This window comes from Xenopus laevis, chromosome 1S, assembly GCF_017654675.1.
Source record: "Xenopus laevis strain J_2021 chromosome 1S, Xenopus_laevis_v10.1, whole genome shotgun sequence".
Taxonomy (NCBI): Eukaryota; Metazoa; Chordata; class Amphibia; order Anura; family Pipidae; genus Xenopus; species Xenopus laevis.
This window is the reverse complement of record NC_054372.1, coordinates 26,241,238-26,254,981: the sequence shown is the minus strand read 5'-3', so window position 1 is coordinate 26,254,981 and position 13,744 is coordinate 26,241,238. Positions and strand designations below refer to the sequence as shown.

Here is a 13,744-nt window from a genome sequence, read left to right as displayed (position 1 = left end):
AAGTCACTGACTGCCAACATATTTTTGCTATAATCTCCACATATGCTTCATATCAGAAACCTTTTATGTTAAAGGGATCCTGTCATCGGAAAACATGTTTTTTTTCAAAACGCATCAGTTAATAGTGCTACTCCAGCAAAATTCTGCACTGAAATCCATTTCTCAAAAGAGCAAACAGATTTTTTTATATTCAATTTTGAAATCTGACATGGGGCTAGACATTTTGTCAATTTCCCAGCTGCCCCCAGTCATGTGACTTGTGCCTGCAATTTAGGAGAAAAATGCTTTCTGCCAGGCTGCTGTTTTTCCTTCTTAATGTAACTGAATGTGTCTCAGTGAGACATGGGTTTTTACTATTGAGTGTTGTTCTTAGATCTACCAGGCAGCTGTTATCGTGTGTTAGGGAGCTGTTATCTGGTTACCTTCTCATTGTTCTTTTGTTTGGCTGGTGGGGGAGAAAAGGGAGGGGGTGATATCACTCCAACTTGCAGTACAGCAGTAAAGAGTGATTGAAGTTTATCAGAGCACAAGTCACATGACTTGGGGCAGCTGGGAAATTGACAATATGTCTAGCCCCATGTCAGATTTCAAAATTGAATATAAAAAAATCTGTTTGCTCTTTTGAGAAATGGATTTCAGTGCAGAATTCTGCTGGAGCAGCACTATTAACGGATTCATTTGGAAAAAAATGTTTTTCCCCATGACAGTATCCCTTTAATATATAGTTTTTTTGTGTAAGGCACATGATAGCATTGTAGGAGCTTCTATTAAGGATTCGGTTCGGTATTCAGCCGAATCTTTCTTTTTTACAGGTTTGTACCTATTGATCTATCACTTACAACCTAACTGCTTTACACTAGTGCAGAAACACTACTTGTGTCATAAGCCACAGGGCATAAAGGCACACACAGAAAAATTTATAAATAAATAATAGTTAAAGGAGAAGGAAATGCTAAAATTAAGGAAGGTTTACCAGAAAGAGCTATATAAATACACCAGTAAACCCTCAAAGTAATGATGCTCTGAGTCCTCTGTCAAAAGAAACACATTTCTTTCCTTCTATTGTGTACACATGGGCTTCTGTATCAGACTTCCTGTTTTCAGCATAAACCTCCAGGGCAGGGCTTGAGCATGCTCAGTTTGCTCCTCTCCCCCTCCCATCCCTGCTGCAATCTGAGCTCAGAGCTGTAAGTGAGCAGGGAGAGACTCAGGCAGGAAGTGATGTCACATCAAACTTATATGGCAGCTTCTATCCTAAACAAACAGAGACAGTGTCTAGAGCTGTTTACTCAGGTATGGTAAAGAATTCTGCAGAATAAATAAAGTGTTCTAGCTTGCACTATTGTGGCTAATCTGTTCGCAATAAACTGTCTTGGAGCTTTCCTTCTAGCACATAATTCAGACTCTAGATGTCCAAGATCCTATTTGATCACTGTTCTGTACATTGCTAAAGGAATCTGAGGTCTTTAAACAGAGCTAGGCTTCCTATAGCAATTTAAATAATGCACAAAAGCATTAGCCGTTTGGAAATTTTGACAGTAACAGAAAACTGAAACTGCACGGCAATAAATTAGGGAGCCTATTTAGCCTATTTATCATGCTTTGTAGAGCAGTGGAGAAAATCATCACTGGCGATATTGCCCATAGCAACCAGATCAAAATCAGATCTTTGCTTCATTTCTTCTAACTGTTGATATCTTATTGCTGATTGGTTGCAAATGGCAACATCAATGGTGATGTTTTTCTCCAATGTTTAACACAGCATGATAAAGGCCCCTAAAGTGTATAAAAAATTCATGATAGTTATTTAAAACATTTGACCATTTTGGGAAGACAGTACCTTTGAAGAGGATTCTAGGCTCAGAGTAAATAAATATTTGTATTCTCACTTGGGTTAAAATTATTCTAATATAACTGCACAATATTTTAGGTAAAGCCATTAACTTTGCTTTGGGTTTTCATTCTGTTGGTAGTATCTATTAAAGTGGTGGTTCACCTTTCAGTTAACTTTTAGTATGTTATAGAATGGCCAATTCTAAGCAACTTTTCAATTGTTCTTCATTATTTATTTTTTATAGTTTTGAAATTATTTGCTTTCATTTGACTTTCTTCTGATTCTATCCAGCTTTCAAATGGGGACCCCATCAAAAAACAATTGCTCTGTAAAGCTACAAATGTATTGTTATTGCTACATTTTATAAATCGTCTTCCTATTCTGCTAGGTTATGGTTGCTAGGGTAATTTGGATCCTAGCAACCAGATTGCAAACTGGAGAGCTGCTGAATAAAAAGCTAAATAATTCAAAAAACATGAAAACCAATTGCAAATTGTCTCAGAATATCACTCTCTACATCATACTAAAAGTTAATTTAAAGGTGAACAACCCCCTTTAAAGGACGTCAACACATAAAAATATTTTTTTGCCTGTTAAAAAAAAAATCATAATTCTAAGCAACTTTGCAATATACATTCATTACAAATTTTCTATGTTTAAGTTATTTGTATCTGTATAGCTACTGAAAGCAGTGCTTGTCCCTTTCTTTTCTCTGCCCTGGTGTCTCTGGATTTCAAACAATGCAACACAACAGATTGAAAGACCTGTCTTGCTGGATAAATTAGTATTATTAATAAATTCATATTGGAAAGTTGCTCAAAATTGTATTTTCTTTTATGAGGCAAAAACATTACTTTTTGGGTTGATGTGTCCTTTAATTAACTACTTAACTGCTCAGTTAACTACTTAACTGTTCAGAATGGAACAGTCTCTCCCCTAGCAATAATGCTGTTTTACTCTTTTAATAATGCATGCTATTGCTTCTAAAAAGGAACCAGTTTTTCATGGGGTAAATATTTATAGATCATAATGTCTAACTATAGAAAGAACACGTAATGTTCTGCAATTGATTCACCGGATACAACTCCCAATGGTTTCATACCTGCCATAGATTTTTCAGGGGAACTTGCTGCACTGGTTCCTTTGGATCCACCGTCTTCCTTCTGATCACTGGAAGAATAAAGCCGAATATGTGCTTGAATAGGCAAGTAGCTTGATGGCAGAAAATATAGAAGTCCTTTGCTTTCCAGTGCATTTTGCCAACCTGCAAAAAGAAATTAATGACTACATAAGCTCTTCAGAATACGTTCATGTGGCATTACCCTAACTTCTACTACCCTAACACCCCAAAATATTGTGTATGCACCAGAATAGGGGACCTAATGCCTATACACAGTGCCCTACACAATTATAGAGAGTTAGGAGGCAGGCATAAAGGTGGGACAGGTAATATATGATTGACATCTCAGATATTTAAACACCTTTATAACAGATATGGATGTTTTAATGAAAAAAAAAAAGAATTTGGGTTCCATGTTTAATTTGCAAACAACTTTTATTATACGGCTTTTTATGTGTAGGTGATAGGTCTGCTTTAAGCAGTCAGTGAGTGCTGCAAGAATGCAGTGTCAATGTTGGTTGTAATACACATCTGTAAAGGCCCCTGAACTACATATTAATGTGAGCTCCGTATCCAAGGCAAGTGTCGAGAAAGGTTTTCAAGACTGATACGTGTTTTAAAATGCAAGGTTTCAGACTACAGAGATTAATGGCTTTGTTACTATATACCAGTCAAGCAATATGACAATTATTAATCATGGAAATCATGGATTCCACGTCCTCTGGACTGAAGAGGAGAACAAACATCCAGCGTGTTACCCTTTAACTGTTCTTTGCTTTTAGAAGCAAATTTTGTAAACTGGTCATTCTGAGCTAGAAATAATTTCTGCTTCCAATATGAATATCTTGGCATGGCAAAACAAATGAGATGTCATGTGCAACCAATAATGCATCAAGCTTCAATCAACGTGACTTCATTATTGAATATAATCTTAATGGCATGATTACAGTTGTTTCAATAAAGTAGCTCTTGTATGGCCTCTAATTAGTAACGAAGCAAAAAACTTACCAAGTCATAAGGGCAGAGTTATGGAAGAGAAATCTAAGATCCTATTTAACACAATTTATTTAAGTTAATGAAAATGATATACCTCATTAAACAAGATTATAAACATCCATATGGCTACGGTTAAAATGAAAACTATACATTTTTATATACCTGCACTATAGTTCACCACCTCCAAGAAACACATGCTGCAGCACTCCGAATCCTGTGAAAGCGGTTTACTGTGCCAACAAACTAGGCAAAGTTTCGGGCCAACACCCTTTCTCAAGCCTCAGTTCACCACCTCCATAAGCTCTTTTTGGGACAAGTTAATCCAAAGGCATGATTTTGACATCATTTGAGACATGTCAGCTTCCTCCCTAGATTTTTGCATTATTTAATCAGATAGACCATGCCAGCAAAGAAATGTTTGCTAGAAGTGGGATTCAATCACTATGTTTTTTTACAAAAAAAAACAGCCTAATAACTAATGCAGCAGCTGTCCAACAGCACAACTGTCAGTCCATTGAATTGCTTCCCACAATTGCAAATTGTTCTGCACCATTCCTGGCCAACGGTACTTGAACTTGAGAGCAGAAAATGTTCTACAGAAAACAAAACAGTAATGATTACTCTATACTCTGTTTAGAAGTTATGCACAGAATGCAGTGCCTAACAGTATGCATTGTATGGGTCTAAACAAAGACTTGTATGGCACTATTTGTAGCGTACAGAATGGGACTATGTGCTTTGAATGGTTGTACATCTGCTTATTTCCAGAGTCTACTTTGAGTCATCCCTGTGGTTTGATTTTTCACGGGAACGTATCAGCTAGTTGATGCGGTGCTCATTGTGTTGGTGCCCATTTCCATCGGATCAGATTGTTTTTCCTAGGGCCGAACGAATGGATTAGCCATTTATTGACCTGTCTTTGGTGAGCAAATCAGGAGATAGATCCACTCATTCAGTGACCTTGCCAAATGAATGCATCTTATAGTGTATGGCCACCTTTACTTTCCAATTTCCTGCTGTTTTTCTAAATAATGAGCCCCACCTAATCTGAAAGACTGACTGTGGCTGAGCTAAATGAAGGTTTGGTTTATACAGACCTTATTATGTCTATTAAAGTGAACGATCCTCAATAAAACAGAGAAAATCAGTATGTAAAGGTAATACAAAATAATAATCCTTTAATTCTTTATAATAAAAAATATGGCTCTTTTTAAAGGAGAAGCAAACCCCAAAGTTAAAAAAACCCTACCCCCGTACCCTACATAGACCCCCCCTCCCTCCTCCCCCACAGCCTCGCTGCTACCCCGGGCAAATGCCTCTAAGGCTTTACTAACCCCTTGCTGTAGATTCTGTTCACGAGTTCACGGGCACTATCTTTAGCCACTTCTGTAATCTTCGGGTCTTCTCCCAGTGCTTCGGCAATTTCCGTGAGTTCTGCACATGCGCAGTTGTCGCGAAACAGAAAATTGCTCCAACTGCGCATGCGCCAATATGGCACTTACTTCCTGAAGATTACCGAAGAGAAGAAGATTGTGCCTGTGAACTCCGGTGGATAGAATCTGCACCGAGGGGTGAGTAAAGACTTAGGGGCATTGGCACGGGGTAGCAGCTAGGCTGGGGGGAGGGTCTATGTAGGCTAGGGGTGTAGGGTTTTTTTTAACTTAAGGGTTTGCTTCTCCTTTAACAGAACGGCAGAACATATCACTATTGTGTTCATGTTAAACAGCAATTTACCAAAAGTACAACGTTTTTAGGCACAGCACTTTTAAAAACATTCTTGCCACAGCCAGTGTATCCACGGGGACTGTGTAGAATACACACTACTAGCGCAATCGTTTCAGTTTGCATTATACCGGTTGCCCAACCACAAAACGGATACGTAATGTAAGAGTCCAAAGGGAATGCAAAGATTACCATTAACAACTGCTCTGGGGTTTTGTTAAAAATGTTGTCGAAAAAACGTATTACATACACTGCGAGTGTTCAAACAATCTTGTTGCAAGCTTTGCGAGGAAGTTGTTGAGGTCTATAATTAGTTAAAAATTGCTTTTTATTTGTGCAAGCGACACATTACAATTCCTCGTTTGTGTTTACAAGGAGGGAGCTCCCATTCCAGCAGCCATGTCCGGTCACTCGCATGCGCATAAAGTGTATGCGACGTCATGCGCATGTGAGTGACCGGTGACCTCCCGGTGCGGGTAGCCTAGCTCTAGCGTGGGGAATTTATTTATTTTTAAAAAACTAGTTATCCCCAACCGGAATGGGGGCTCTATTAGCCAGCACCTTTGGTTGGGGATAACATTTTTAACTAACAAGTGCCCTTTAATAAACAAGTTGAAAAGCAAGGGACCCAGTACAGAGCCCTGCAACACTTTTTGAGCTGCAAATAGCAAAATCAATTGAAATAAACACAGGGATATTATAGAGACAGTAAGGTCGGGGATAAGAAGGATGATGGTGAAGAAGAGGCAAATGACCTAGAACTGCCATGTAATGTTGTGAACTCCCAGATGCTGCAACAAGGAGCAAGTTTCCCAATGCATGATCATTAAAGTTGGTTTGAGTTTGAGGACAGGCTAGGAAGGCATCTGTCTGGAGTTCTGATTATTATACATGGGGTGGATAAATGACAACATATTTCAAAGTTTAATCAGAGTTTAATATTGTCGTTTTATAAGGAACATTAAGCCCGCAGCTGAGGTTTCTGGGAGTTGTAGTTGAATGGCGTCCATGTATGATTCAAGTAGCGACCCCTACCCCCCAGATAAGACCCTCAACCTTCTTCCATGACCCGGGACCTCCAGCTCTAATCACAACTGTCAGAGTTAGAACAGGGGATATCACAGCTGTCTCATAAGTTCTAGTTCAATGAAACCTTAGCGAGTTCCTTATTAGCCCGGGTTACTCACCGTGACCGCTACACCTCGTCCCAGCACAGCGCATGTAAAGCCGGAATAGTGAGGGCCAGCTCCGGGCGTATATCCCGGCCATACTGGGCTTCAGTCGCACTCGGCGACCACCAATAATCAGCCTATCCCTCTGTTTGTGTCTGGGCACCGGTGTGACACGTCATTACAGCGCGACAAGCCGGAGCTCAACAGCCAATAGGAATGAAGGAAATTGCACCCAAGCCGTCTATTGGCTCGGGGAGGTCACCACATTAGGATTTTTACAGCTCTGTCAGGAACATAGAAAACAAGTTGTCATTCCAATACTTTGAGGCAGGCCGCACAATAGGAAGTCGAAATCAGTACTGGAAGCACCAATTTTGCCCCTTATATCGTTTCAATAAAGTGTTTTGTCACTTGTAAAAAGACTGTGGAATAGTTCACATTTCAATATGTATTAGGTTTGCCATCTGTTTGGTTTTGACCCGAAACAGTTTTTATAAGGGTCTCAACTTTCTGTTCGGTTTTCAGCCTTGTGAAACCCCATGCCAAATGAAAACCAATTAAATACCGAGATCACTCGCCTTGACACGGCTTCATTATTATGGAGTGCAGTTCATTTCTTGTTAATATAGAAACAGAAATAAGGAAATCAATCAATTAGAAATTGTTTTTCTAAATGAGCATTGCTGTATTTCAAAGCTTAATGGATAACTGATTTCTGTATAAAAGATCCCATGCCTGTAGTTAAAGGATTGATCTTACTCATCGGGCAGAATAGATAGATGTGGTGTCCAAACGTTTCGAAACAAGGGCCAGATTTGGTGAGGTGAAAATGTGTGAGGGCCGACCATTCAGCCCGACATCCATTCCGAGGTAGCTAGCTTGTGATCAGGATCATTCACTCCTGGAGATGGACGCGTACACGGCCTTTAAGAGGTGGAGAAGCAGAGTCTATTTAGATTTATTCTCTGTTCCTTATTTAATCAAGACATTACATAGCTGTAGCAGTAATATATGGGCACATGATTAGTATATTCTGCTGCCTGTGTGCTGAAGGAATTAGCAATAGACACGTACTGGCAGGTAGTGATGCGCCGTTCTCGCATACGTCTTTAGTTCACTCTATTGGCACGTCATTACGTCTATTGAACCTTCAGCCCTAAAGAAGTATGCGAGAGCGGTTTGTCACTACGTGCCAGTACGTGTTTATTGCTAACACCTTCAGCACACAGACTAATGTGCCCAAATATTACTGCTATGGCTGTGCTGGGGGGACCACATTGTTATTAATTTCATGATGGAGGCTGAGGGCCGGTGTAAATTTAAAAACAGGCCGCAATAGTCCCCTGGGCCTGACTTTGGACATGCCTGATGTAGGGTTTCCAGCTGTGTGGGTTTCAACTGGACACTTCAGTTTGTCAAAGGGCTGTGCATTCAAAACTTTCTGTCCCATTTAAAACATTGTGAAAACTGGACATAAATCCACCCATTTGCATATAAGTGATGTAATAACCCAGCATCATTGTGTCTGCCTCTGATGTCATCATGCCCACCCCAAGATCACTGCTCCACCTCCAATGCTCAACCCTAATATGTAACCCCACAGATACAGTTCCTTGCAAAAGTCTTCACCCTCCTTGGCATTATTCATGTTTTGTTGCCTCACAACCTGGAATTAAAATGGATTGTTTGAGAGTTTGCACCATTTCATTTACAGAACATGCCTATAACTTTGAAGAGGTTGTTTTTTTTATTATTATTATTATTATTATTGTGAAGCAAACAATAAATAGGACAAAATAACAGAAATCTTCAGCATGCATAACTATTCACCCCCCCCCCTAAAGTCAGTACTTTGTAGAGCCACCTTTTGTGGCAATTACAGCTGCAAGTCGCTTTGGATAAGTTTCTATGAGCTTGCCACATCTTGCCACTGGACATTATATTTTCCTTGGTGGCCGAAAAGTTAAATTTTAGCCTCATCTGACCAGAGCCCCTTCCTCCATATATTTGGGGAGTTGCCCACATGCCTTTTGTCAAACTCAAAACGTGCCTTCTTATTTTTATCTTTAAGTAATGGCTTTTTTCTGGTTACTCTTCCAAGTCCAGCTCTATGTAGTGTATGGCTTATTTCGTTCCTATGGACAGATAATCCAGTCTCTGCTGTGGAACTCTGCAACTCCTTCAGGGTTACCTTTGGTCTATGTGCTGCTTCTCTGATTAATGCCCTCCTTGCCTGGTCTGTGAGTTTTGCCGGGTGGCCCTCTCTTGGCAGGTTTGTTGTGGTACCATTGTTGTGGTAACATGTCAGAAAAGGTGTGTTTAAACTGAAAGACCATGTGACACTTAGATTGCACACATTTGAACTTTATTTCACTAAGTATGTGACTTTTGAAGGTAATTGGTTGCACCAGGATGTTTTAGGGGCTTCATGGCAAAGGGAGTGAATACATATGCACATGCCAATTTTCAGTTTTAATATGTTTTTTTAATTCTTTTTTATATATATTTTTCTCATTTCACTTCACCAACTTAGACTATTTTGTGCAGATCTATCACAATAAATAAGAATAAGAAACATTTAAATTACAGGTTGGAATGTAACAAAATAGATAAAAAAAAAGCCAAAGGGGTGAATACTTTTGCAAGGCAGTGTAAATCTAGCAACTAGATAGCTGTTAAAATTCTAAGCGAAGAGCTGCTGAACAAATAGTAAAATATATCATGAACCAAAAAAATGTATTTCCAAGGCCAACTGAAAATTGTCTCTGAACATCAATGCGAACACCAAAATAAAATAATATTTCGTGAATTGCCCCTATCATGACGCATCAGATAATTTATAAGTTTGACTTCAGCTAGGTATGTAAGGGGAGTTAAGGGTTAACACCGAATAATGCAAGGGTAGGAAGGGGTTAACACTGTCACCATGGAAACCCAACTTGATCCAAGGATTGAAGTCCACACTCTTGATGATAAAACAAACTTGAACTGTTTATTTGGACACACTTTCTTTCATCAGATGACTCTTCCACACATCAGGGCATACAGTTATACAATCCACGGCAATGATACACTTCTCCTTTGCTGGCTAAGCCGACACTCCAAACACACAAAGGTTTTTCCCCGAAACCTTCCGAAGGACATCCCTTTCCAGGGTTACTCACCACCTCCCTGCTTCAGCCGGGCTGACACCACGCCAGTGCACCACTGACCTTTCAGGGTAGGAATTTCCTTGTGACACCTTCCGGTCCTACCAGTCCGGCATACGACCTATGCCCCTCTGGCCTACTCCGGATAGGACTTTTCTTTTCCCCCTCCTTCAGGATGTCCTTTTTCCTATAACTTCCACTTGCACCCTCACTGGCTTAGCCTTGGCACATATGCCACTACCTCCTCGTTGGGGTCTTAACTACCCATGCTAAATAGTCCTGACTATCTGAAATACCTAGTATTTCACACTTGTGCCCTCTCTCTATCTAAATCCAAATGCATGTGAACAAACCTTTGGGTGTGTCTCCCCTTTAAATACCTTCTTCAATTAAACACTACCCTAACACTTACTGTGCATGTGCTGCTCTTAACTCTGTGCATGTGCTTTCCCTCTGCTATCCAGCATGGAACCTCCTGAACCATAGGTTTGACACCACTGCCACCTTGTGGTAGTTTCTAGTAATTACATTCAGATATTTACAACAATTTCCAAGCACTTCACACTTTGCATAATCCACAATCACATTTCCATTTAACATTCTGCCAATCACAAATTTTGCATAACATCCATTCAGATACATATTCAACACTTGATCACCCTCTTACAGGTAGAAAAATATATTTTTATATATTATAATGTTAATGTGCATTTTTCCACTGCCAAAATTAGTAGCATAGAAAAACATCAACTTTATCCAATAAGCATTTCCACACTAATAAGACACAGTAAGACAAAAATTGAATCAATTCAATAGCAGATAAGTTATTACAAGTCCTTTTAAAGGAGAACTAAACCTTAAGAATGAATATATTAAAGCAGCCAAAAGGTTCAGCATCTCTTTAGTAGTAATGATTCAGGCCTTCAGAGTTGTCAGAGGAGGTTTTCATCTTGGATTTTGTTAGGAGAGGATGTGACACACACATGCTCAGTGGGTTCTGAGCAGCTGTTGAGAAGCTAAGCTTAGGGGTCGTTGCAAATCATCAAGCAGAAAATGAGGTTGAACTGTCATATAAGCTGATTACAGGGCTGATTATTAATTATGGTGCTTAATGTGCTGGTTTCTGAGTTATCAAGTTCCAATAACTCATCCTTATATTGTGACATTTCTATTCTATGTGTAATGTATATTGTGAGTCAGTCCATAAGCTCAGTAAGTGACAGCAGCACAGAGCACGTGCAGTGAATCAGCAGAAAAGAAGATGGGGAGCTACTGGGGCATCTTTGGAGACACAGATCTTTACTGCTAAAAGGCTTTGGTTGCCTTGAGCGGGTACACAGGGCCGGATTTACATACATGCCCCTAGGCCCACTGCCATTCGTTGCCACTGTCCGCTCCCCTTTATTTGTGCAAATTTTCATCATCGGGACCCAAACAATGTGTATTGGCGCATGGGAAATTAAAAAAATTATTGTATCTCCTGCATGTCCCCAGTGTTTTTTAATCAATGTGGATGTGGTTGGGCAGCATGCTGCCCCCTTAAATCCTGCCGCATGCTGGTACAGAAGCCCAAAACATAAAGTACAACATTTCTGCCCTGCTTCTATAATTATGTTTTAATTCTCCTTAAAAGACAAGCAAGTATTATAATTATTAAGGGCTATTTCACTTTTCACTTTGGAGGGTCCAAAAGACTTTACTTTTAATATGCTTGAGTGCACATCTGTGGAGATATTACAACTAGCGAAAGCATCAAGTATGGATTTGGAAGAAAATAACGAACATTAGAACAAATTTCAAAGTTGTGGGTGATTTACTGCCTCATTCCATGTCTGTGCTGAAAGTACCCCATGGAAGGTATTAAAGGACAAGGAAAGGCAAAAAAATAAAATCCCATTTTTACTTTCTTTAATGAAAAAGAAACCTCTCTCCAATATAATTCAATTAAAAAATGTGTACCATTTTTATACGAAACCTGACTGTAGGCAGTGAAATTCTCCCTTCATTTACTGCTGTGGATAGGAATTGTCAGATGGTCCCTAACTGCTGAGCAGGGGAACAATCATACTTATGAACAGCAGGGGGAGCCCCCGCCTTACTTCCCAGCCATGCAGAACTCAAGCAGCTTTGTTTATGACGATCCCTAAGCAGCCCAGACCACACTGAGCATGTGCAGGGTCAGGCAAAGATGTTTAACAAAGTTACAAGATGACAGCCCCCTGTGGCCAACTTTGAAAGCATAAATCATTTGTTTGAAAAGGCTTTGTGGTGCAGTAAGTTCATGTTTATATTTAGTATACAAAATACAGCATTTCTAGCCTTATTCTATTTTAGACTTTCCTTGTCCTTTAATAACATCTAGAAAGGGAAGTTTGAAAACAAACTTCATGTTGGTTTGAAAAAACATGTGAACTCACTCAATGAAATCTGATTGGCTTTTGGCTCTGCCCATTTTTTTTGACTTTTAACCATACCTCCCAAAATTTTGGAAATAAAAAGAGGGATAAAAAAGTTGGTATGCATAGCGCAGCACCAATTCTTTGTCCACGCCCATTTTTGTGGCCACACCCCCTAATTACCATATTCATTTTACAAAATGTGGCAGGTTATGAAAGTTTGAACACATTTCTGTGTTTTTTTTTCAGTTATTACAGTTTTGCTAATGAAGGTATATTGCCCTTTAAGCTGTGAGTCGAACTTTTCCCAAGGGACTTGTTATCTTATATTGTTACAATTACTTATTTGCTTATCTCGAAATTGTTACAAAAGTTTCCAAGTGCACCTGGTGGCAGTTCTGGGTTCTCTGCCAAAAGCCAATTAAGTTAGAAACATTTCTGGCTGCTCAGTGAAGAGAAAAACGGGACTTTCCAGTTCAAATGAGGGACTGCAGGTTGAGCTGTCAAAAGAGGGACATTTGGGAGGTATGTTTAACCTTAGTCCCCCTTAGACCAACTGTGAAAAGTTTGGGGACACTGGCATCAAACATGTGAGAATGGCAGCAGTTTACATTACCCTATTCAAAGTTAATGCTGTTGTTGGCTTCTCCCACTTTGAGTCGTCCAACCAATATTGCCTTTTCATTTAGGTTGACCCCCATGATTAGGTGATTCAAGTTTGTTGAGTGTAGCCTCACAGCTGTATGAGTGTCAGCAAATTAAATTTCCCCATTCAAAGGTAATGCTGTTGTTGGCTCCTCCCACTTTTGGGCATCCAGCTAATATCACATTTTTATTAACGTTCACCCCATAACAATGTGATTCAAGTGTGGCCTCAAAGCTGTAAGAGTGGCAGAAATCTAAATTTCACAAAAAGCTCAAGCAACCTGCTTACCTTTTGGTGAAGAAGTGTGGGGAGTTTAGGTTTTGTACCCCTAGACCCCCCCATTTAGAAAATGGGGGGGTGCAGAGAATAAGAAGAGGAAGAATACGCTGGTTGAGTTTTTTCAAACCAACATAATAAAATTGTAGCTTCACAGGACAATAGGTTTTCAGCTGATTGGTTCAATGACCCCCCTCATCTGAAAACTTATAAGAGTTATGATAAAAAAAAATCATTCAAAAACTATATAAAAAAATGAAGACTAATGGAAAAGTTGTTTATGAACGGGACATTTTATAACAAAGGAAAATATAACCTAAAGGTAGACTACCCTGGTTGTGACCCACTATTAGGATTTGTGGTTTTTCGTGACAAAAAAAGTATCATACAGAATAATTACTTGATAATTGGGTTGATATTGTTTAAACATATA

At 39.4% G+C, this 13,744-nt stretch overlaps 1 protein-coding gene across 1 annotated transcript in view; it reads right to left on the bottom strand.

The window, feature by feature from the left end:
- The window catches only part of slc30a9.S (solute carrier family 30 (zinc transporter), member 9 S homeolog), a 39,503-nt gene extending 32,457 nt beyond the window's left edge, over positions 1 to 7,046 (bottom strand). Inside the window, 2 exon segments of the mRNA NM_001093693.1 lie at positions 2,937 to 3,098; positions 6,860 to 7,046. Coding sequence (NP_001087162.1) covers positions 2,937 to 3,098; positions 6,860 to 6,941 — 244 coding nt within the window. The 5' untranslated portion in view covers positions 6,942 to 7,046.
- Positions 7,047 to 13,744: the final 6,698 nt, after the last annotated feature.